This window comes from Vombatus ursinus, unplaced genomic scaffold (assembly GCF_900497805.2).
Source record: "Vombatus ursinus unplaced genomic scaffold, bare-nosed wombat genome assembly UNPS02014818.1, whole genome shotgun sequence".
NCBI lineage: Eukaryota > Metazoa > Chordata > Mammalia > Diprotodontia > Vombatidae > Vombatus > Vombatus ursinus.
The window spans coordinates 8,687,660-8,714,061 of NW_020954596.1; the positions used below are offsets into that span (position 1 = coordinate 8,687,660).

Sequence of the window (26,402 nt, forward strand, 5' to 3'; positions counted from 1 at the left end):
GTGTGTGTGTGTGTGTGTGTGTGTGTGTGTGTGTGTGTGTGTGTGTGTGAGAAACCCAGGAAGGTCAGTGAGCTTGTCCTTACTCACAGGGTTGCAAGATGAACCCAGGTCTTCTGATTCTAATGCTATCACCCCATGCTACAAAAACATGCTTTGCAATAAAAAGTGTGATTTCCCTAGCCATCCATTCATCCAGTTCATCTCTTCCTTTAAGATTCTGAATCTTGTTTAATAAAGCTTGTTTTCTGAGGAAACAGAAAACCATCATCGCTGCTTCTTTCCAGAGGTACATTTTTCAAAGCATCACATAGAAATTCAGCTGCACAATTCCCATTGTTGTTAATGGTGACCACATGGCTAAATCTGTGTACACCACTTTTGAAATGCACCCCTTGCTGTTTCCCTATTTTCCCATAATTGTGACAGATCAAGCAAATAATATAACCAATCATTTTAAGGTATCATTTTTTTCCTTTTTTTACTTAGCAGATTTTGTGATTTTTTTTTAACCACAAAATGTTTTGTAATGGGGGAGAAAACCTAAAAATTGAATCAGAGAAATAGCAATTAAATTTTAAAACCCAGAGGCAAAGAGTTTCAAAGGCAGAACAGAGCTGAGTGAACCAGTATGATTGTAGGCAACTATTCTTGCCTCCATATGTGGAGGTAAAGCAAGTAAATTAATGGAACAGAAAACTGAAAATACAATCATACCCTTATAAATCCACGTCTAACTAAAGAGAAGTTGAATCTTCTAGTGTTTTTCATACTGTCTTCCACAGCACCCCAATGTTCTGTGTACAATGTGAATTCTGCCATTCTTGCCATTTAGCACTATAGTAGTTTTTGGGTAGGTGATTATAACTTGACTTCTATGAAGGTATGTGAGAGGCAGTGTGGTATAATGGATAAAGATCTGGCCTCACAGTCAAATGGACCTTATATCATATGGTTGCATGACCTTGGTTATTATTCCCTATGAGAAAGTGTTTAAAGGAAGCCTTTGAACCTTTGGGTACCACATCCTTTGAGCCTTCCTCGTCTAACCTCAGTCAGTTTTAACTCCTGCCCCATGTTTCTGCAAGGCTTTTTGTGGGACAAGAGACACAGCTACCTCTACTATCCACCCCCTTCTAGGAGTCAGTGCAAACATACATGGTGCAGTGAGAAAAGCATTGGATTTGAAGTCAAAGGTCCTTGACTCTAATCCCAGCTCTGCTAAGTGGTTTAGTGGAAGGAGCATGGGATTTGAAATCAAAGAACTTGATTCATATCCTAGCTCTGCTACTCATTACCTGTGTGATGTTGGGCAGGTCACAGACTCAGTTTCCTTCTCTGTAAAATGAGAAGGTTGGACTGGTTGACTTCTGCATTCTCTTTCAGCTCTAAATCTACATATCCATCTATCTAGGCCTAGCCTGTGTGACCTTGGGCAAGTCATCTTTCTTCAATGGCCTGAGGTTGTTTATGAAATAAGGGGATTGAACTAAATAACTATTAAGAGCCATTCCAGTTCATTCTGTTACTCTCTGTCCTCTCCCTAACAGCATCCCACTTCTCCCTTTTCCTTCCCAGTGTTTATACTAGTCCTCCCTCCCCCCAAAATGTGAGCAAAAAGCTAAAGAACAATATATTGGAAGATAATGCAATACAGTATTATTATCTATATTTGTGTCTTATTCTCTTTTTAGACTGTAAGCTCCATGAGGGCAAATTCCATATCTTATCTAAACTCTTCTCCTCCTTCATCCAGCATATAGTAGGTGCTTAATAAATATTTTTGAATGAATGAATACTGCAGTCCTAACCTCTGCCTTGTGTTTTGTTTTCGTAAATACTTGTCTTCTGTCTGTGTCATAACTCTGGTACTGGCTACTGTAAGTATCCCTAAATGGCCCATGTTCTTGACTATGGGGGCATAATTTATCAGTTCTACCGATATATTTCAAGACCCAAAGTACTCCATGACCATATTAGTTTGAGCAACAGTGATATAAAAGTCTGCCAAGAACTTTCTGAGATGTTGACTGCTGTTTAAACCAAGGGAAAACACTGATGAAACACAGCTGCATATGTGCCGCCCCCACTACTTTTTAAATGGGATATGTGATTTTATCTGGGTAGGAAACTCCCAGAGAAAGATGCTCCCTACCAACATAAAATAGAATCCACTTTGCAATTTAGAATCTTGGAGGGTTCCTGGGGCATTGAAAGGTTAAGGGACTCGCCCGAGGTAACACAACCACTACATATATATATATATATATTTATATGAAAGAGGCCGGCTCTCAATCCATTATACCTCACTGCCTCTCATATACCCCTCATAAGAGAAGTAATGCTATAAGTACCTACCCAAAAAAATTCCACAATGCTAAATGGTGGTCAGAAGCCGTGATAAGCATTGAAAGAGAAAGATAATTTTTACTTGTTCAGTCACATCTGATTGTTGTGACTCCATTTGGAATTTTCTTGGCAGAGATACTAGAGTGGTTTTCCATTTCCTTCTCCAGCTCATTTTACAGAGGAGGAAACTAAGGCAAATAGGGTTAATGATTTGCCCAGGGTCACACAGCTAGGAAATGTCTGAAGTCAAATTTGAACTCAGGGAGAGGAGTCTTCCTGACTCCAGGCCCTGTGCTCTATGCACTATGGCGCCACCTAGCTGTCCTTTCATTTATTTATTTGTTTTTTCTAGCTGCCTTTTTGGAGGAAATACACATGATCAAAGTATTTAGAGCTGGAAGGACCTCAAAGATCATCTGACCTAACCCCATCATTTACCACAGGAAGAAAATGAGGCCCAGAAAGGTTAAGTGATTTACCCAAATTCATAAAACTGCAGAGCCAGAATTCAAACAAAATAGAGTCCTATGACTCTAAATTTAGCATTTTTTAAAATCAGGAAATTGTAGGCCAGGGTGCAGTGAAATAACTCAGGTTATGAGTTATGAGTTCCAATCCAAATTAGCCCTCAGTATACAGCATAACATTAGATTCACTTCTCCCTGAGCTTCCTTTCACATTATTAAAAATAAGGTGTGACCCTGGGCAAGTCACTTAACCCCAATTGCCTCACACCAAAATAAATAAATAAATAAATAAATAAATAAAAAATAAGGGTGGTTGAATTGGGCAACCTTTAAGGTTACTTCTGGGAAGTTAGATGGCACAGAGGATAGAGAACAGGACCTGTAGTCAGTAAATGTAGTCAGGAAGACCTGAATTCACATGTGGCCTCAAACACTTAGTAGTTGTGTGACCTTGGGCAAGTCATTTAACCCTGTTGGCTTCAGTTTCCTCATAAAATGAGGTGAAGAAGGAAATGGCAAACCACTCAAGTATCTTTGCCAAGAAAACCCCAAATGGGGTCACGAAGAGTCAGACACTTCTGAAACAACTAAGCAACAAAAGGTTCCCTCTAGCTCCAGCAATCTGGGAATCGTTTTTTAAAAAAAAGGTGTACAGCTAGTTTCCAATATGAAAACGTTAAAATGTAAGTTCCTTGAGGACTATTTCACTCTTGTCTTTGTACCCCCTCCCCCCACTACTTAGCACAGTGCCTGGTTAAGTTGATTAAATTGATTAAATGTTAAAATCAGGTTGTGGCCCAAAAATTCATTTAGAAATCGGTTGTTTGAAGTCAGAATGTATTTTCCCATAGAAACCATCATCATAAATAATGGTTAGACATGTCCACAAAATCTTTCATCCATGATGTACCTGAATATCCTACTTCAGGTACAACCAAACAGAATTAGGTCATGACATTTGTGTATCCTAGGCAAACTTTGAATTAAAAATTGTGCCTCCCATTTGGGTCAAGGACCCCAATGGAGAATGAATCCATTTGGAAAGCCAAGTACTCTTTTATTCAGTCTATAATTACCTCCATTGTCTCTATTCTACAAATGTATACCTTAGTAAACTTTAATTCTTAAGGCAGGACAGCCGTAGTCAGTACCTTCATTTTATAAAGTGAAAGATTAGAAGCAAAATTATTTTTTCTCAAACTCACTAAGCAAGCCAGAAAAAGAGGAAATCATAAACCCTGGGTCTCATAACTCATAGTTCCCTGTCCTATTATATCCTAGCCCATACTTGCCATTTTTTATGGTCCTGCTGATCTAATCTGGTACTATAATGACCTGTATGAACTTTTGTTTATCCCTGGTTTCAGGAGTCAGAAATAGTGTCTACAAAGGTATGTAGTGGAAAGAGCACTATAGGTGAAATCAGAAGAGCTAGAATTTAATCCTGCCTAGGACATTTGACCTTTGGTGACTCACTTTCCCTCTCTGAGCCTCAATATCCTCCTCTGTAAAATGAAGGGGTTGGGCAAAATGATCTCTAAGGGTCTTTCCAACTCTGATATTCTGAGCCTCTAATTTAAATTCAATGATAAAATATTTCATTTTAGCCATTCACTTTCACCTCTTTTCCAATCAAACTTTGTACCATACCCTACTAAACGGGAGCAAAAATTAATGCTTTGTTCTTCATCCCTCTTTCTGTACTAGTCTATGATTTTTTTTTACTAAAAAACTAAACTAAGTAACTAAAAAACAGTGTTACAATCAAATAAATGATAGAATAATGTCTAAAGCAGGTCTCTCCGGTGAGAAGAAATTCTCTACCACCTGCAGCAGCCCGGTCCAGTTTTTGAAAACTGAAAAAATTATTAGGAAGTTTCCCCTTATATTGGGTCAAAATCTGTCTCTCTGGAATTTCCCCACATTTCTTCTTGTTTTGCTATCTGGAGTCAAGCGGAATAAACCTAATCCTTTATCTACAGCAAATGCATGAAGACAATGAACACTTCTCTTCTAAATCTCCTCTTCTTCAGGCTAAATGTCTCCATTTCCTTCACCTGTCTCTATATAGGATGATGGTGACCCCTTCACTAGCCTTGTTGACATTCTCCTTTAACTCATTCCTTAACCTTTTACAATCTGGCTTTGGACCTCATCCTTCAACTTGAAATTGCTTATCTCAGACTTGTTAATGATTTCTTAACTGGCAGATATGATGGTCAGTCAGTCAATAAACATTTATTAAACACCTATTATGTGTCAGGCACTGTGCTAAGCACAAATGTGAGAGAGAGAATGTGTTTGTGTGCCCCTGCCCTCAAAGAGCTTACAATCTAATGGGGGGACCACACACGAAACACACCTAAAACTGGAGAGGGGACGTACCCAGTACAGGAATATGGCGGAGAAGTCAAAGAAGTGCAAAATGAGTGACTTTGTTGAACCAGAACCCTTCTTATATTTCTAGTAGCTAAACCTTCTCCCTAATGCTAGACAATGTCTCTTCACCTGTCCTTTGAATACTGTGCGGTATAGCAGAAAGAGGGTTGACTTGGTATGACATGGGTTCAAATCCCAGCTTTGCTACTAACTAATTACTTCTGTGGCCTTGAGCAAATCATTTCATTTCTCTGGGCCTCAAATTCCTTATCTGTAAAATAAGTGGTTTCATTTAGATGACTCTATGATCTCTTCTAGTCTCTATGATTCCATCATCACTGGAATCATCTGATACTGACTCATGCTTTTGATCCAGACCCTTCTTCCTTTTCTTCAGTTGAAAAACCTATATCTCTGTTAACTAATTCCTAAGTCAGCATGACTGATTGGCACTTCTGGTCCTTCCATGATTCCTGACTGGAGGTGCCACAGCCTGTGTTAGAGAATAGTCCTAAGCCCTAGGATAGGACCGAGTACAGAGTCAACTTATGTTGAGCCGCCTAGACGATAGTTTGAGTCTTCCCCTTCTGGAATACCCTTGGTCCTATAAGCTATGAACATCGCCAGCAGATCAGCTCTCACTTGTGTGATTTCTTTCAGTATGGATACATAGTTCATTTGGGAATGGCGACCTCAATCCAGTCAGCCCATTTAACTACCCTTTTGCAATTTTCTACACTGGTCTTGGGTTTCAATTCTTTTTTGACCATTTTTATTTCTGATCTTCACCTTCAAGATTATTCTTTTCGGTGGGGGGGGGAAGCAAAATAGAAATTAAATCATTCTGCTTTTTCTCTAGAACAAAGAGCTAACCAGGAGGCTACTCCTTGCCTGTTGATGGGCCTGTTGATTAGTAACCCTAATTAGATGGGCCCAGGATTGAGATTTCCTACAATTTCTTCAGTACATTTGACTTCAAATGATTCCTTGGAGTAGTACTTCATTTTACATATATGATGTTCCCGGCAAATCAAATTCTCTAGACCTCGCTTTCTATATCTGGTAAAATGAAGTGGTCAAACATTTGATTACTAAATGCCCTCCCAACTCTAAAAGTTCTGTGATTCTACTCTGTGAATCTATTTCCTAAAGCAGGCCAAATTTGAATCATAAGAAAGAGTGTCATTTACCAGTAACTACCCTGCTTCCTGTATTACCTACGTATCATTCAAAATCTCTTGGCCAAACGCTGACCAGACCTGACCCCAGTTCTTTAGAGATCTGATGAGATCATGACCTAAAGTGATATAGCCAAGGACTTTAAACTTATTAAAAATGTATATATACAATTACAAAATTCATACGTAATTAATAAAAACCGAGTTGATATTATCTTACACTAGAGAGACAAAATCTTTCTGAAGAAGTGTTTGGCAATCATCCCACAACGTCATTAAAAATTGAAGTTCTGGGCCATGGCTGACTCAGGACTCTAATTCACTTGCCAACTCTGCTTTTCCCCAACCCCCCAGGCTATGTGCTGACTCACTGCCTTTATTAGTTTTATCCCTTAATTCCTTCTTCAAGGGGAGAAAGGGGGTGTTGGAAACTCCATCACCATCATTTTTGCATTCATGACAGCAAAAGACACAAATAAAGAAAGAGAAGACATGTTTGCCTATGACTTGGTGGGCTAGTTGACCACATCACCTTTCTAGCAATATTTTGGATCAGATTTGAAATAGTTTCCAAAAGAGACAGTAAGCCTTGTTACTGGTTTCTTGATGAAATCCCTAAGGACTAGGAAATGTTTATCTTCCTATTACAATGTTCTATTAAGTTTGTTTGCCATATGATTTAGCCTCTAACTACTTTAGCCTTTTATTTATATGCATGTGGGAGGGTATGTCTTATGTATTTCTGTTATTGTTACTTGTCAATGGAGGCAGTTGACAAAAGAGGATCATGGACGTAATGGAGGATAGTTTCCTTGGCATTTAAGGTCTTTCACAACTTGGTTCCATCCTACTTTTCAGATCAATAAAAATTTCTTATATGCCTACTTTGTTCTTATATGCTTAGCCCTGGGGATACAGAGATAGAGATGGAACATTTCATACTTTCAATGACCTTACAGTCGAATGGAGAGGAAGCCACGCACACAAAATAACTAGGGTACAATGAAGAATGAGATAGAGCAAAGGAGAAGTGAGGTCTAGGGAAAGTGCTGTTTGAAATCTGAAGAGGGAGAGATCATTTTCATTTGGGATGGGTAGAAGAGGGAAGAAGGTCATCCAAGGCAATAGAGAAGGGGCATCTGAGGATGGCCTTGGTGGACGGGATGGGTTTCAATTTGATTTCCTGGTTTCTCTATTTGCAATTCATTTTTTATAAAAATTCCAGACTCTCAATATTAAAGATGAAAGTTTCATTTTGGAAGTTCTCTCTGGATGTCTTGAATACAAGAAGTTACTGGAAGTGGTAGTCACTGCATTTTATGCACATGCTGGGAAGAAGTTTCTGTGGTCTGATTACAATCTCTTTATAGGTATGTGGTTTTAAGCACTGATTTAATTCAAGCATGAAATTCAAGAATTCAGTAAAACCCAAATTATGTTCTGCAACCCTTGGTTAATTCTGGGTTAATCCTGATTAACATTGATATTTTACACTTTTCAAATATGAAGAAAGAATATTAGGATGGAAATGTGTGTATATTGAAGAGAATTTTAGTTTTATAATATAGTTTATATTTATTTATATATATATATAAAAGTATATGTATATGTGTGTGTATATAAGTATATACATATATATGTATATATGTATGTATGTGTATGTATACCGACAGCTAGGTGGCACAGTATATAAAGTTCAGGGCTTGGAGTCAGGAAGACTCCTCTTCCTGAGTTCAAATTTAGCCTCAGACATTTACTAGCTGTGTGACTGTGGGCAAGTCACTTAACCCTGTTTGCCTCTGTAAAATGAACTAGAGAAGGAAATGGCAAACCATTCCAATATCTTTGCCAAGAAAACCCTAAATGGGATCACAAAGAGTCAGATAGAACTGAAAACAACTAAACAATAACAAAAATATGTGTCTCTGTATATATATATGTATGTGTGTGTATCTGTACATACATATATACATACATATACATACATATCATTGTGTGTAAGTCAATAGTATCATAGATTTAGACTTGTAAGGGACTTTAGAGGTCATCTAGTCCAACCCACTCAAATTACCATTTTTATGGTAATGGTACTACCACTATATAAATATATCTGCATCTGTCTGTCTATAGCTTTATCTACTGCCATATGCCATATGGTATGAGAAATTTGAAGTCCAGAGTAGTTAGGTATCTTGGCCCTAGACATACAGGTAGTAAGTGGCAGGGCTGGGGTTTGCACTTTGGGCTTTTGAATCCAAATCCCCACTGTCTCCCTAAAGCTTAATTATTCTGTTGATGTTGTTACTTCCTCTGCTGACAGAGAAAGCAAAGCCTCAGGCCTTCATGAGTTGCTTTGGCCAAAAAATATCCTCATCTGCTGACTAGTCCCCTAGAAGAAGCCTTTCCAAAATGAGCAAGGCTGGTCCTGGGATAACAAGTGCATAGTCTATCAAGGGGTCTGTTTTTTTTTTTTTTAATGGATCCATTCTTGAAGCTTCTCCAGCTTAGTAGGACCTCCAAGAGCTTACTCTCCAGTGCAGCTTTAGTGGAGGACATAAATGAAGCGGTAGCAATCCTCCATTAAAATATTGTTCCATGGCATGGAATATGGCATGGAAGTGACCATCCCTCCTCAAAAGCGATGTTAGACTCTGTCAGGTCTAACCAAGCTCAAAAATCTTCAAATTCAGGCTGGACAGCAGCCTGAGTGTCTGACTTCCAAGGACTAAGTGCTGAGAACCTTATCACCAGAAGGCTGACTCCCAAGTGATGCATTTTCTGGCCAGGGCATTCCATGAAATGTCAATGGGCGTCATTTTGCTTCGCTGGAGGGAATAATACCACCAACAAAATGATGGCTCTTTCCAAGTATCAACTGATGCCTTAAATATCTATTGCTCTTACATGCTTTCCCAAGTGCTTTTGCATACATTATCTAGTATGAGCCTCATAACAGACCTGTGCGTTGGAGAAAGTGTCATCATTCCCATTTTATAGAGGAGAACACTGAAGCTCAGAGTTGAGATGACTTGCCCAAAGTCATCATTAATGGATCCTGGAAGTAGTGAAGCTGAGAGCTGAACAAGAGTGTCATGGATTCCAAGTCTAGTTCTCTTCCTTCTTCATAATGCAGCCATTTCATGTGCACAGCTTTATGCAGCCATCAAAACTTGCCAAAATAGGAAGCTTTTCTAAAAAAAAGAAAATTATTATTACTTAACTCAGTTGAATTTTGTTGTTGTCAGTAGAATGCTACTAGTTTATGTGACCTGAGTTAGTCACTTATCTACTCTGAGCCTCGGTTTCCTCCTCTACAAAATGGTGGTAATAATCCTTTTAGTGCCTACCTCACAATGTTGTGATATCTCAAATGAAATAATGCATATACAGCGCTTTAGCAACCACCAAAATGCTGTATCAGTTTTCTTTACTATTACAGATATACCTAACACTTTGTGGTGAAATGTGTGCCCTAAGATTTCATTTTAGGTTATATCTACTTCATTTGCAAATAGTTTTGTAGTATAGATATAACTTCTTTAAATATAGTCTATATGGCTAAAGATTTTTAATAGCCTTTTTTGATATTTGGTCATTAATGTGAACTCAGCTAATTCTAAATGTCAAGGAACTACTTGTAAGAGTGCAGAACACTGTGATTCAAATTCTAAATAGGCACATAAATCCATTAGGAGTCCTTTCACTTTATACAACTCAGGTGAGTCTGATGTGAATTCATTAGGACTGCATGAGCCCGTGGTCTCAGTAATCTGGTGCTATTTGGATATACTGCTAGGAAGATTCTGGGATACTTCTAGCTACATCCTTTGGAACAGGGGCTTGAATATCTATTTTACAACAATAAAAATAACAAATGTATATGGTGCTTTTCATAGGTCATGTCCATTACAACAATGCTGAGAGATAAGTAGTGCAGGTATTATTAGAGTCAGTCATTTTACAGATGAGAAAACTGAGTCTCTGAGAGTTTAAGTGACTAGCCCATAATCACACAACTAGAAAGTTTTGATTCCAAGATTCAAGATCTAGTCTCCTAACTCTAAGTGTAGAGTTCTTTACTCTGGCCATCTCTAACCTTCTATCATTTCCAGTGAATGTTCGTCCTGTTCCAGGGCTGCTAAGTATTAATATAGAAAATTACAAAATTAAGCTATGTGACCTTAGCTGGAGTGTAATGTTTCTATTCTACTATTGCTGACTTCTGATCTTATTCTTCTTAGCTTCTGTTCTAGAACTTCACATCCTTCCTCTTCCCCAAAGGGCTTTTCTATCTTCCCATACTTCTTGGAGTTCCTTTTATAGTCTCCTTCAAGCACTACCACTATATCAATATATCTGCATCTGTCTGTCTATAGCTTTATCTACTGCCATATCTATATCTATGTATCTCTCTATCTCTTTAGTCCTAGATAGATATAGATAATAGCAATAGAAAGACAAGACAATAGATATGATAGACGTAGATAGATAGATGGCTCTCAAATCTGTGATCATTAATGTTTTGATGGTGGAAGTGCAGAACCAGGAAAGACATAGCAGTAATGGGGGCCTACACACGATGCAGCCATCTCCTTTCCACTGTTGGCATTGAGTTTATGAGAGTCAAGTGATATCCTAGGGATGTTAACTTCTGGGCCAGCTGAGTAGCCCCACTTCTCAGTGTAGCAAGTGTAATCTTGTGGGTCATAAGAAACAGGAATCCAGAGGCATTTGGCTAACAATCACATGGCACTCCACCTCTCCAGCTGTATTACTGCTACATGCCAGGTTCTTACCTAAGAACATGTGTCACAGTTGTTGACTTAGCCCCCACAGACTTGGCCAGGCATCTTCTTTTCCCTTCCAGAGATGTTGCCTGCTTTACTTTCCTTCTTTCAGGGTCATAATTTAAACCCACAGTTTAGGTTAGTCAATGTACAGAAGAAGCAGAAGGCATAATTGTGTGTAACACAGGCTAGACATTCCCTTCAGTCCCCAGATTCAGCCCCTCCCAAGGCAGAGAGCCCTTTACTTTAGGCCATGGCTCTATTTCTCATCTCTTAAGTCTCCTAGCCATTGCACAGGAATTGAGGAGAGAGCAACCTTGAAATTCAGGGTCTTGTATAATAGGACTCTGATCTCCCCGTGAAACAGCAGTGGATACAGGCAGTTAACTCATGAGAGGATTAGAGAACCATGCGGAAACATTGGTGATTCTCATGGTCACAGCTGCACAGGTAAACGGGAACACAGGATTGTACGCCCGGGGTCCCCAGAACTCTAATTCAAGGTCTGATTCATTCCCCTGCCTGTTGTTACAGCACCAGCATCCTTTGGACCCTGCTCAGATGCTCCAAATGCTAAATCTGATACCAAGACTAGCAGGGCAAAGATACAGTACTTGCCACATTGAGAAGGGGTGCTGCTCAAGTGCTCCAGAAACTAACACCCCTAGGATATCATAAATCAGCCATCTCATCTCCCACTGTGTCATCATGTCTCACCAAGTCTCTTTCACTTTTAAAATCCTGTATATAGGAGTATATACCCTTCACTGCAGTCAGCCCAAAAGTCAGTCTAATCAAAGTCCAAGCTAAGGCAATGTATCAGTTTTTCTGGCCCTGTCTGAATCTCATTCCAGCAAAGTGTAGCCCTATCCTGCCTCCACAAAGATTTATACAGTCTCTGTCTTCAAGTTCTTAGTTAATGGGAGATAACATTGAAAAAATAAGTATGATTGAGTATGGAAATGGAGTGTGATGGGAAGCGTCTATCATTAGTCACTGAAATAAGTATTACGTGTATATTTTTTGTTTCTGTAATTATACATAACAACTTTCTTATCGTGTTTTAATATGTATTTTTGTTAGTTATTTGTTATCTGTCTACTTTTTGCCTGGATAAAATTGGTCTCCAGCCCTTCAGTAAAATTATCAAGTCTCTGGACAGTGTCAAAATGCATAAGGTAAGCTAATCCTTTTTTAACCATATAGAATATTCAGTGTTTATCTTTAAAAGTTTCTTATGAAGTACCTTATTTATGAAGCTTATTAGTTACTTTTAAGCCTCAATTACCAAGTACTTTATGGTACTATACCTACAAACCCTAGGAAATGAAAAATTTTATCATTTTCATTTTAATGATGCTATAGTCCTTATATTTATGTAAAAAGAGATTCACATTATCTTATTTCCAAACTTGCATTTTTGGCCCGGGTTAAATTATATTCTTATTAGTTAAAATGAAATGAACTACTATGGAAACCTTGAGGTATTATGTATAATGAAAGATATTTTAAGTAATACTTGCTTGATAATTCCCTAAAGACATTAGTGACTACAGTCTGTGATGCTGAACCAGCAAGGGTACAGCAGTGCCCCATGAAGACACTGTATTGAGCAGAGATTCCCAAACATATTTGACCTACCACTCCCTATTGAAAAAAAATACTCAGCACCCCCTGAAAAATCTACTTTTTTACCCTTTAATGTTTTTTATAAAGTTTGCATTATTTCAAAAAATATGAAATACTTTTTTAAAAAATGACACATCTTAAATTTAATAATTTATTGTGAATTTGTGGGGGTTTTCCCACATTGAAATTTTGATGACACAATATTGCATCATGTAACCACATAGTATTATATTGTAAATAAGTCATCACATGCACATATTTCTGCAGATGCATGCTGGACTTCCTGACAATGCGCGACGTGTTTGCCTGCCAACACTTACTGGTTAAGACCTGTCAGTGGACTTTACCACTGATCAGTTATAATTTGTATTTTGTGTGTTTATTTGGAAAATAATATAATCACTATGACTTTAACTCTCTTATACAACAGATAAAGCTTTTGCAAACAGTTTTTCAAATTTTTCTTCTCTTCTCTTCTTTCCTTATGTTTCCACAACCCCTTTATTTTTCTTCAATGCCCTGCAATTGCACCCAAGGCTACTACCACCCCCCTGGATCATTCCAGTGCCCCCAGGAGAACCTATGGATAGAATCTTAGAGGTGAATAGTTGCCATAGCCCCATACCTGTGGTAATGAGACCACACAGTCATGGCTGTAAAACTCTGGAAAGGACATATCAGTTTTTCTGATTATCTTGGTGTTGGCTAGTCTTCTTAGCACTTGCTTAATCTTCTCTAAGAACTGACTCTCAGCATTGCTTCTCTAGAATCCTTGACCTGTTCCATCTAGTGACTGGTCCCTCCTTTTCTTGGATTGTGTTTGTATGTGTTCTTCTCCCTTGCAGGGATCCCTGTATCCTCTGTGTCTCCAGCAGAGTGTACTTCACTTGTTTAAAAAATATTTCCTGCAATAATTAGTCTCTGAATTTTTAGCCGCCTCCTGTCCCTTTTGATTTGTGAACTAATTCTGGATCACACACCATGATGTTATTTCTTTACTATGTTTACATACCTCAGAGATCTAGTCTGAAAAATCAGTAAAAGAATGTCTTTAAAGTACTTTGGGGAAAAAACTGTATCACATATAAAGCACAAAGTAACATTATAGACATAAGAAAGGAAAAAAAACCCTCAGATGCACTAACATGCATCCTGGAAGCCAAGCTGTTAGCACATTAAAAAGGCAGGGCAGTTATTTTGTAGAACAAAAGAAGTAACAGCTGCTGCTGAGACTTCCTGTAGAAAGTAGGTAAAAACTGGTGCCCAGGCCAATCAATTAGACTAATTTCGGAACTAAATGTATTGGGAGGAAGGAGGACAAGTGAAGTGGATGAGACCTCTTTGTGTCATAGCAATGGAACTCCAGGAGATTGCTGGCTCATGTGGCTCGGGCTCAGTCCTAGACAATCCTGTCTATTATTATGCAAAGTAATTTTGGGAGGAAGAGTGCTAACTTCAGGGGAAATCAGAAAAGACCTCTTTCAGAGAGCAGAACTTAGAGCTGGGCCTTGAAGGGAGTTGGAGAATCCAAGGGGCAGAGAGAATTCCCCAATGTAGGGGACAGACAGACTGTGTCAAAGTTTCTGTGCATCTTTTCCTTTTTGTCTGATTTGTGTTCCCTTATGTATGTGATATGTCCCTGGGTTATTCCATGGTTATGGCTGAGGTCTTGGGCAAAAAGCTGGGTGTCAAAGAAGCAATATTTAGGAACTAGGTGGTAATGACTATACTATGAGATCAGCAGCAACAGCTGTACCCTTAACACTTTCTAAGCCCCTCCTAATTCTCTGGCGTCACATCTGTGTCAGAGATCCAGGGATCCTTGCAGTTTAAGGTTATGGGAAACTGACTCAAAATAGCACAGACTTTCATCAGGCAGTCCTGCTAAGGATTTCCTGTGGAAAGAGGAGAATGTATTTGGCTCCCCTTCCACCCATGAGACAAACAGATTTTTCTACTCTTTGCTGCATTAGGGAGCTGCTAGTTAGAGATCAGTTGAAGAATATGATCTTTTGTCTAATGTTTTCAAATACTTGAAGATAGTTATCATCAGGTCCCGATGCCCAAGATAACAACTCTCAAAAATGAAGGAAATTATCACAACAAAAAATACAAAGTTCTTATGGAAGAGGTAGCCATTGACCAACTTTTTTTTCTTATTAAATAAAGAACATGTAAGCAAAGAATGAATGAAAAGACAGGTGATCCTATAAGAATGATGTCAGGAGTAGCAAGGCTCAGTATGAGATGAATGACAAATGCTGGCCAACAAAATGAGCTTTTTTAAGGTCACATTGGCTTAAGTAGAAGATCAAAGAAAGATTCAGGATGGATGTAATGATGGTAATAAACACTAGAAGGAAAATAGAGCTATTCTCATCTCTCATTTTGATTCTGTTTTCTCTGCCAATGAGAATAATCTTGATATGGCAAGAATAGAACAAAAATGGTTAATAGGTCATTGAAACCCAAGATTAGTGGGTAGATAATAAAAGCATGTTTGACTAGCCTCAGTGAGTTCAAGAAAGAACTGCAGATATGATTGTTGAGCAGTGGTTGGTATGTGGATGTGTATTGCCCACACATCTTTAAAAAAAATCATAGAGAATGGAAGAAGCACTGCTTCCTAAGACCACAACTAGGCAACTGTCTTGGTTTTTTTTTTTTAAAGAGTGGAGGAAGAAAAAAATAGAATTTTCAAAATACAGATCAGTGAACTTGACTTTGATTTCTGGCAAAATTCTGGAATGTCTCTGTGATACTATATGATATATAGTACATGCACAGAGTACATCAATCACATGGCTGATGCAATTTCCCCATATGGAGAGTCTGGGGAGCCTGCTTCTGAGAGAGTCATGAAGAAGTCTAATGGAAGGGCCTTGGAAAGACTTGGGAGCATGCATACACATTGTGCCAGAGGTTCCAGTCTGCTAACCATGTGGTGTGGAGAACCCTCTCCTGATATGGCTGCATGGTCAGAACTAGGGGCATCTTTAAGAAAGCCAAGCTGTGTTCATGGTTGGACTCCTTCACTCAAGGTGTCTGGTGAGAATCAATGCGCTCAGGTATGGTCTCACAGATTGACAATGGACCAGCCTAGCTAAGTTTGGAGATTCTCATAACCAGTGGTTTAACCATTAGATGAATTCTTTGGTACCCTGTGAAATAAAGAAAAATACAAAATGATGCTTACTTCTATATGGGCTTTTCTGGGGACTATCATTGTCAAATGATGGAATGACAGAAAAAAATCAGAGTATTTAAGAATCACACTTCTTAGGCCATATATAAGCATTCACTTAACTGTTGGTATCCATTGTAGTACAGCTAGGTGACTCAGTGAATAAAGCCCTGGGCCTGAAGTCAGACCTGAGTTCAGATCTGGCCTCAGACATTTAGTAGCTATGTGACCCTGGGTAAGTCATTTAAACTCTGTTTGCCCCAGTTTCCTCATCTATAAAATGGGCACATTAATAACACTTACTTCCTAGTGTTGTTGTGAGAGTCAAATGGGATAATATTTATAAAGAACTTAGCACAGTGCCTGGCATATATTAGATACTATGTAAATGTTAGCTATTATTATCATAATTATTAAATATTAGTTCTTTATTGCAACAATATGGAACAATGACATACAAAAGTGAACAATGGTCTTGGAGAGGCAAATAAATGGGCAGAATTGATTTTAGCCTGTGTCCAAAGACAGATTTATTTATTTATTTGTTTCTTTGTTTGCTTCGTGGGACATAGTCATCTAGCCTCATTGTGCTCATGACAATTAATATTAACACAGTTTGTTATCAATGTATATGGCAAAGGATGAAGAGGGGCAGAGAAATTTTATAAAGAGCTCGTCAAGATCTTCTCAGCCAGATACATATATACACTGTTACAGTGTGAAGAAAGACACAGAGAAGAAAAACCAAAAATATGTGGAAAATGTGGTTTCATATTAAGATGAAAAAAGTCAAAGACTTGCAGACTATTCAGAAGCCTCCTGGCTCTATATCATGAATACTTTCTTCAAAAATATGTAAAGAGTACTGAATGACATTGAGCAAGAATGAAACTGACCATCTTAACATGAAAGTCATATCAAAATAATCTGCATGCAGTTAGACCTTTGCCTCATTAGAGCAAAAGTCAAAATCAGCACCAACTTGGAAAATAGAGAAGAAACAGTATGTAAATTATAATACTTCTGACCTGATCAATTCAAATGAACTATTGACTTCAAAACAGAAATGGATGAAGGTAGATGTTAATTCTGATTATTATCATTTCTTATAGAAATGATTTCTATTGTGTGACCTTGGGCAAGTCACTTAACCTTGATTGCCTAAAAATAAAAAAAATTATTTGTAACATAAAGTATTCGCCACAAAAAAGAAGCTAAAGAAGCCCACAAAATGTTTTAAGAAACACCTAATCTTCTTGCCAAGGTTAGAGCAGTGGCAATTGAGGCAAAATAGGTTTTATAGCACATACTCATTGAAAAACATTACAGAAAAGGGAGGGACAATATTCCAGACAGTTTCACTTCAGAGAACCAAGAGTGATAGAAAGGAAGATAAATATACAGAAATCTTAGTGTGAGCCCTAAATAAACCAGATCATTCCAAGTGAATTTATAGATGAAACTGGAAGAAGGATAAGAAGTAGACCATTCTTCACCCCAGCCAGCTTGACCTCTGCCTTTTCACTGCTGTACCTTATGAACAAGACTTTCAAAGACTGTACGCTGGAGAAGTTAAGCCAGCTTCGAATGCCTACCCTGACATCATGTTATGCTGATTAGATAGATAGGCTACATCTAAACTGTATCTAGCCATCTCCAGACTCTAACATACTTCGTTCTGGCCATCTTTTTACCATCTTCCTTGCTGCCATGCTCATGTATTCTCCCCTCTTCTTTCTACTGCCTGCTCCAGGAACTAAAATCAAATCTACATCCCATCGTTTTTGGAAAGGACATGACAGTTGAAAACCCCATTGCGTTACTTATCATCAAATCAAAATATCTTTCCCTAGCCAACATCCCTATATGTATTATCTCCTTCTTTAGACTGTAATCTTTTGGGGGGCAGGTTCTGCCTCACTTTTGCATTTGTATCCCAAATATTTAGTACAGTGTTTGGTATACTGGTGTTTAATTAGGTTTCATTCATTCACTCATTCATTCACATTCAGTAATGAAATGACCCATATTAAAAGCTTTCGTCAATTCAATAATAGAATAGATTTGGTGGTTTTCTATAGCAATCTCTTTGCATCACTGATAATCATGGAACCAATGCATTTGAATCATAACATTTCAGTGCCCAGTATGCTACAATGTATGAGGAAGAGGAAACAGTGCTTTAGAAAATTAAGTCAGGAGGAATGAGTAGACCAGACCAAGAACACAGAGAACAAATTCACGTGGGAGATGGTAATACTAAAAGAATGATTTTCAAGATATCTCAAAAAAGGAATCTGAGTGGGTGTTCTGGGACAGGGAACTCCATGGCACAGCAATGAACTTGATTGACTTACATTATTCTGTCCCTTGACAGCCTGAGAAGTCTAATGAGCATACTTGTTCAACTGGATGATAGACTTATAAAATCAGAGGAGTAAGCAAACATGTGACCCAAGAGATTTGGCAGAGAGGGGCAGGGAGAATAGGGGACCAATTCTGGAGCTGATGTAGTGTATTCCAGTGCAGATCAAAGTATTCCAGTGCTGATCAAGCTATGATATGTGGTTTTGATGTGGAAGCCCAATCTACCCAGCCAGCATTTCTGGGCATGGGCTAAGGGTGAAGCAGGAGAACCTATGCAAAAGCAACTTCTCCATCTATGCTTTTTCACTTCATGATCTCATCAGCTCTGTAGATTCAATGATTAGACCTATGCTGATGATTCTTAAATTTACTTATCTAGCTCTCCTCTCTCTTGACCTACAGTCTTCATTTCTAGTTGCCTGTTGGACATCTCAAACTCAAACATGTTAAATTCAGTAAGTCCAGAACTGAACTCATTACCTTTTCTCCCCAAACATTCCCTTCTTCCAAACTTTCCTGTTATTGTCGAGAGCATCACCAACCTCCCAGGCACCTGGGCTTTCAATTTAGATATCATCCTTGACTCACTCACCCCACAATCCAACCTATTTTCAAATCCCTCTTAATTCCAGGGCCTTTCCTTGTTTCCACCAGTTATCGTCTACATATTTTGTTTGTACAGAATCATTTTATGTTGTCTCCCCCATTGGACTATGAATACCTTCAGAGCAGGGACTCTCTTTTGCCTCTCTTTGTATCTCCATTGATTAGCATAATGCCCAACACAGAGTAGGTAAATGTTTACTGATTGACTCATCCCTAACCCCTCTCAGACACATGTGTAAATTCACGAATACCATCATAGGACTACCAAATCTATCTTAACTAGATTTGGTCTCATATTATTTATATGACGTGGACATTTTCTGAGCTGTGCTAGACCATTATGGGAAGTGTCAGAAATGGGGTGAGGGAAGGATATACAAGGTGACCCAAGATACAGGGCATGCATAGCTATGAGATCCAATTACTGAGCTCATTCACAAAGGATCATATAGACAGTTCTGAGGTCAAATCCGCAGGACAGGTTACATTATCTCCACTCAGATCCTCTCTGGGCTATCCTCTATATACTGAAGCGTAGGACCCAGAAAAGGACCACTGTATTAGTCTGACTGCATCAACTCTTTGCTGATTGACCTAAGCCCTTCATCTCAGTACTGTCTCTCAGCACTGCTGACAGTGCAAATCAGCTGTTTATTGATCAAAGGATATGCACAGGACCAATGCACTATTTTTTCTAGAATCCCCGTTCTCTGGGATACACAGAAGCACAGATGTCACTGGAACGTGAACCAAGTAGAGAATGTAGTTTGGGTAGAATTGTCCTGGCTGGGGCAACCTAAGGGCATATGATAAGCAGCATGACTCAGCACACATACATTAATTAGTAACAGTGCCAGGGAATAATGAAATTAAAGGTCAGAAATTACAACAAAAAAAAACATCAAAGCTGGACCAATTGTAGCAGTGTGATCAGGTATCATAAGCCCTGGTTTCTGTAAGCAATCTCAGGGATACAAAATGGGCCAAGAAGCACAATCATTCAGAGCATCAAAAGCAACAATGCGTCTGTCATATGGATTACATTGACCTCCACAGCAGCCTAGTGTCCTCTGGACCACCAGCAAAACCCCCTGAAAAGCCAGGCGTACCACATGAGCTCTGGTCTGCTTGCCTTCCTAGAGGTGCAGAAAGAAGGAAGGAAATAAGCATTTATTAAGTACCTTACAATAGTGTCTCCCTTGATCCTCACAACAACCCTGGGTGGCAAGTGTTCATATTAGTCCCATTTTACAGTTGAGGAAACTGAGGCAGAGAGAAGTTCAATGATTTGCCCAGGGTCGCCCAGCTAGTAAGTGTCTGAGGCTGGATTTGAACTTAGGTCTTCCTGACTCCAGGTAAAGTGCTCAATCCATCGTACCACCCAGCTGCCTCAGAATGCCAGAATAGTCCAGAAGAGCTTAGAAGCCAGGTTCACACATCACAAGGACAGCAAAAGGAAGAAACCCCCATCTACCACAGCTGGCCACTGTAGGTTCCTTAAACTCTCCCCCCCTCTCCTTCACCCTCACAAGAGTTGGCCCATTCTGATCAATTCACACCAGCACTAAAGGCAGAGTGAAGTTGTCCTCAAAGCCTGCTGGATCTGGAAGGAGCATCCGATTCTCACCTCCAGCACATAGACTCAGCTGAGCTCTTCCACCCCTTGCTTGTTACTCACACTCATCCATGCTGCACAGCCCCAGCTGATTTGCTCCATCCCATAATTGGTGCTAGCATGATCTGTCTCTTCATTCCTTCCTGGCCTAACAAATACCAGGGTGTGGAAATCCTGCATCCCTTTCCATGTCTGGTCATTAGATTGTATTCCCTCTCTGCAGTATCAGATGACAGCAGTGACTTACCTGTCATTTGCCATTTAGGATTTCCCTCATCTCTTATTCTTTCTATGACCCAACTCAAATTGAGGCTGGCCACCCCAGCTGTTATTGTAGGAATTCTGGAGGATGTGAAAGTTTAAGGTAAGAGATATAGAATCCAGGGTGAATTTTCTAGACCCTAGTAGCTCCAATTCATATGTTACTGATTCAACCATGGAGTGATAATAAAGGATCCTAGGCAACATTCTTCAAGGTCTCAGAAGGGCTTTCATTATGACAAGCCCTTGCATGCATGCATATGTACATACGTGCATATATGTGTGTGTTCTAATCAGAGCTGACTGCCTCTGCCCAGGACTTGCTCCCCTGCTATCAGGTCCACTTTCACTGTGACACCTGTAAAATGCATGTGCTGCTGCTTTGCATGAATACCATGGGGCGTTTTGGACACTATAGTAGTAGCAATCCAAATTGGCTTATACGCTGCTTTCCTGAAGCCTACAGAAAATCAGTGTGTCACTATATTAATTAGACAGCAATAGAGTACAATATCTTGAGTTTTTCACCAAGTGATGCTCTCCTTGAACCCCAGCCCGATGGCCATCTCAGGTCCTTCCTGGCACATGTCAGGTTAGTCTCCAAAAGGTTATCCCTACTGCAGTATCCCCACTGGATGAGAGAGTGCTCAACCTGGAAACACCTACACTACTTCTCTCTACCCACCCCACCCCCAACCACTGCCACCAGACTACATGGCTTCAAGTGTTGGTGCCAGCCAAGTTCAAAACTGGAAATTGGAAGGGATATGAAGTATTGTTCAAAAAAGTTTAAAGTAGGAAACCTGTGGCCAGTCCCTATCCTGCTTATAGATTCTTCTCTTTCAGCTTAGTAAGCCCCAACATTCATGGGTCATAGGCACTCAGTGTAATGTGGCCACGTTGATTATTGAACATAATTAAAATAAAAGGAAAAGTGTTATTAAGTACTCCTTCTACATGGAGCCTTCCTCTTCTAACCAATCCCTCTGATTACCCATATCATTTTGGGGTATTAAGTGGAATATTCCTGAATCACCTACTCCCGAAAGTCATAGAAAAATTTACAGAAGGTGGTGTATGTCTGCGAATTAGATATATGTCATGGAGTTAGACTTCATAAGCAGAGCAAAGAGAATAAAGGATGGTGAGAATGAGATGTCTGCCCCCAGCATCTCACCATTTTCCAAAAACCTGCCAGTCTTAGCCATTCTAGTCTCATCCCTGCCCTGGAATCTGACTTGACCTCTGGTGCTGCAATTTGAAAGACACATTAATCATGGTCTCAGCTCTTCCTTCTCTGGTCCTGTCCGTGGAGAGAGAGAATCAGGGACCACAACAGCTGTGGCCACCAGGGTCTGGAAGTCCCAATACCAAAATGAACGCCAGCTCACTCACAAGTCAGTCATAGTCTCTAGCTCCAAGGGCAGCTTCTGAGTACCCCAGTTCCCTAAATGGCAAGCAGGAAGTCCTGAAGCTCAGGAACCCAGATCATTTGCAGTAGCTGCTTGCTCCTTGTGCTGAACATGGCAACCAAGAAGGGACTCTCAAAGGCAATGAAAAAGGAGAACTTTAGACTGCTACTGCTGCACATCTATCTCATCCGTTCCCCATCCTCTCACACAGCTTCTTTTTCAGTTTTGAGCATTCTAAGGACAGTCCTTCTTCCGTGTGTCACAGAGGCCCTGCTTCCCTTTGCAGGAACCCTTGGTGTCCCTGAGGTCCTCACAAAGATGAAACAGTGTTGCTGCAACGTCTGCTCCACCATGGTTGGATGGGGACCTGCGGGGGGGGAGTGTACAGAGTCTCTGTGGAATGTGCTGTTCCTGTACTGCCAGGGCAATTGCTGTGTTTCTGAAATGTCTATTAAATAGAGCCACAGGGGTTATGCCCATGTGTATCCCAGAAGAGGGATTGCCTGAGCACCAAATGTATCACATAAATGCAAACACATTCTGCCAAAGACAATTACTGCTTCCAGTTCTTCCAAATGTAGCAGTGCAAGAACGCTTTTATCTCCTGACAAAACTTTGTTGTTGGTCTATGGATTGGCATACTATTGTAAGAAGCATCTGAATTCCTAATCTCAATCTAGAAGCTCTTCCAGAATTTGGCCACAAACTGAACAACCCACTGGAAATCTCTGTTGCTCAACTCTAATTCTTTCAGAAACTAAGCTGTTTGGGATAGAGGGGCCACTGGGGACACAGAGTCAGAGGGCACATTTGTGAGAAGTGGTCCAGATGAAAGTATGTTAATCTATTCCTTCTTGGAACCAGGGTTAGAGAGGAGCCAGCCAACATTGCGTGGACTGAAATACATGGCTTTCAGAAGGGTTTTTGTTACGCTGCCATCTGCCAAATAATCCGTCATATAGCACAGAGGGGTGTGTGCTCAGTTGGGGCATTAATAGTTGTGGCACATCAAATCTCTCTTCCACTTCTCCCCTGTGTATCTCCCTAATAAGGTATCTTGGTAAGTCCATCTGCATGATGCCCACTGTAGGGATGCCTCTAGCTCTCTGTGGTTGTATTGGAGCTCAGGCTCATCCCAGCCTTTAAGTATATCTGTACCACCCCTAGTTACCAAAAACTGTTTCTGTTTTCCCCCCTCCATGGATTCCCCTGAGTCCACACTCCAGGACAATGCATCTATCTTCCAGGGTATTCTTTATTATTGGCACATGAATTATCCAGAGGGACAAATGGGAGAACTGAAGTGTGGCACCATGGAGACACCACTCATTTTGGCATCAAAGGACCTAAGTTCAAATCCCAACTCTTTTACACAGTATTTAGGTGACTCTGGGCAAGTTATGACTTCACTGGGTCTCAGTTTCCTAATCTGTAAAATGAAAAGATTGGACTAAATGAATTCTAAGGGCCCCTACGGCCCTAAAGTGCTCAGCATGTGTTAGCCCACGTCCACCACCCCCACAGGATACAGACTTCCTTAAAATATATCCAATTTCTATTATCTGTTTGAACTGACCCTGAGTATAGATTCTTCTACCTACCCAGATGCTGTTACTCTATATTTCCAGGGCTACTTTAATTGCCAGTGATTCCCTATCTTTTTAGTATAGTTTATTTTAGCTAGAGTAAGCTGATATGGAAAGTAGATGATGAACAGTCATAATGTCTAAGCTTAAATTCTCTTTGCATAACTTTGCATAAGGGCTTCCCCAAGGTCCATTTCCAATGTGCACATCTCCACAACAAAATGCTTGGGGGAGCTGAGAACAATACAATAATAAATCCTTTTTCAAAGCGTAGAAGGTCCCTTCATGTACCAAGGACCAGTGGAATTTAGCCCTTTCACTGTAAAGTAAGGGGTTTCTTCAATGATAACTTATAATAGCCAGCATTTATATAGTGCTTAAAGGTTTGTAAAGTGCTTTACGTGTGTTAACTCACTTGATCTTCACAACAAGCCTATGAGATAGGTGCTATTATTATCCCCTTTTTATAGATGAGAAAACTGAGTAGACAATGGTTAAGGGACTTGCTGAGGGTCACACAGCTAGTAAGCAAGTAAGGCAGAATTTCAACTCAGGTCTTCCTAACTCCAAACCTCATGCCCCGTCCAGTGTACCACTTAGCTGTCTCCAGTATAAATACAGTAAAAAAAATATTGATAAAAACTCACAATTTCCAGGAGGTGTTGCAAGGGCTTCAAATCAGAAAGTGCTGCCCAATTCTATATGACCTGTGCATACTCCAGTTCTATTTTTAACTCATCTGGCTCTAAAATGAATCAATTCAACATTTATTAAGCACCTACTATATGCAAAGCATTGTGGTAGGTGATGAGCATACAGAGACAAATAGTTCCTACCCTCAAGGAACTTACATTTTACATTATATATATATATATAGTATATACATATATACACATATAATATGTATATATACACACATATATACATATATAGATGTACTATATATACAATATGTACATGCACATATGTATGCTATATATGTATTACATTATCTATACAAACAAGTATAATACAAGGTAAACTGAAGATGGGAGGGAATATTAATTAGGGAAGGGAATGAGGAAAGGCTTTACAGAAGAAGTGGTACCTGAGCTGGGTCTTGAAGGAAGAAAAGAATTCAGAGAGGCAGAGATTAGGAGGAAGAGCATTCCAGGAAGAGAGAACAGGTCGTGTAAATCCCCACAGGTGAGGAGTTGGAGAAGCCAGTTCAAGCCATAGCTAGCAGTCCGATTTGGAAAGAAAAAGTCTCCTAGGGCTGATGCAAGGCATATTTCCCCAGTTTGCAATAGGAATCATAGTATGACAACTAATTTTATGAATCCTTTAGGTGGGTGAAATATTCCTATTCATAGTATGAATATATTAAAGTGGTATCTCATCATAAATTGATCCAAACATGAGCAAAAATATCATTGATGAAACATTGAAATGCTCCTGGGTATTGGCCAGCACAAAGGATATAACTTATTCAGTGTCCAGATCAAGTATATAAGGCCATCTTCCATTCTTTCCTGGCCTTACTCCTCAAAGTCTATAAGTATCCCATGTATCTAGCTTAGTATAAATGTGGGCCCTTGATAGTCTTCCTAGGAGGTCAGAAATGAGGGGTAGTGGGTGGCAGTTTCTATTATACCATTAGGCCTCCTGGAATCAATCTGTATTCACCCCTCCCCACACCTTTTCTTAGGGACAAAAGACAGGAGTAGGACGGCTAGTGATTGAGACAGTTAGATTAAGTAAATCTTTTGTTCGTATAAGCATACAGGGTTTTCCTGTCTTGTTCATTTAGGGCATAAATCTACCCATAGGATGGTGATGATCCAGGAATGGCTCCTATGAGTCAATTATCCTCCCATTGGGGTTACAGCTGATTGTTTTCTCTTTACTAAATATGTTGAACAAGTGCTGCTACTATCTAGGGTTTCTGGCCTTGACTGTAGGAAAGGCTCCTAGAGAAGGGAAGATTCCCTTCACCTAGCACTGACTTCTGCATAGGCTCTGCCTGTGGTATTGAGCCAGGGGATCTAGCTTTCCACCACCCCAAGTCACTAGTTCGCTGTCTCTTGAAAATCTCAATCAGACAGACAGTCGTAATCACAATCAGCCCTGCCTAAAATAGCTCAAAGCCTCTGAAATCCAATTATGGATTAAATTAACAGCCCACTCCCCTGCCTTACTGCCAGCCTCAAGGTTGGGGCATCCATCCTTCCTCTGCATATATCAAAAAATCCCAGAAACTCATCTGTGTACCATGGGTAATTCTTTGACAATAAACTTCATTAGGGGTACAACCCACTCAAGTGTACCTCTTCCTAATCTCCCAATGGCAAATGGTTGGGTTAAGTGACTTGCCTAGGGTCATATAGCTAGTAAGTGAATTCAGATTTGAACTCAGGTCTTCCTGACTCTAGGACCGACATTCTATCCACTGTGCCACCTACCTGCCTCCAGCAACAAAAACAAAGAGGTACCTCCCACTCAATTGTACCTCACCCTAGTCACCCAATGACAAATGTTACCCATGTCAGATCAGCTGCACAAGTACAGGGATGAATCCTAAAGGTCGATTTTTTCTGACCAAGGAA

The 26,402-nt window shown here is 39.7% G+C and overlaps 1 protein-coding gene across 1 annotated transcript in view; it reads left to right on the forward strand.

Moving 5' to 3' along the window:
- Window positions 1–26,402, forward strand: part of CFAP99 (cilia and flagella associated protein 99) — a 172,511-nt gene that overhangs the window by 25,100 nt on the left and 121,009 nt on the right. Inside the window, 2 exon segments of the mRNA XM_027836284.1 lie at window positions 7,596–7,740; window positions 12,241–12,335. Of these exon segments, the coding sequence (XP_027692085.1) occupies window positions 7,596–7,740; window positions 12,241–12,335 (240 nt within the window).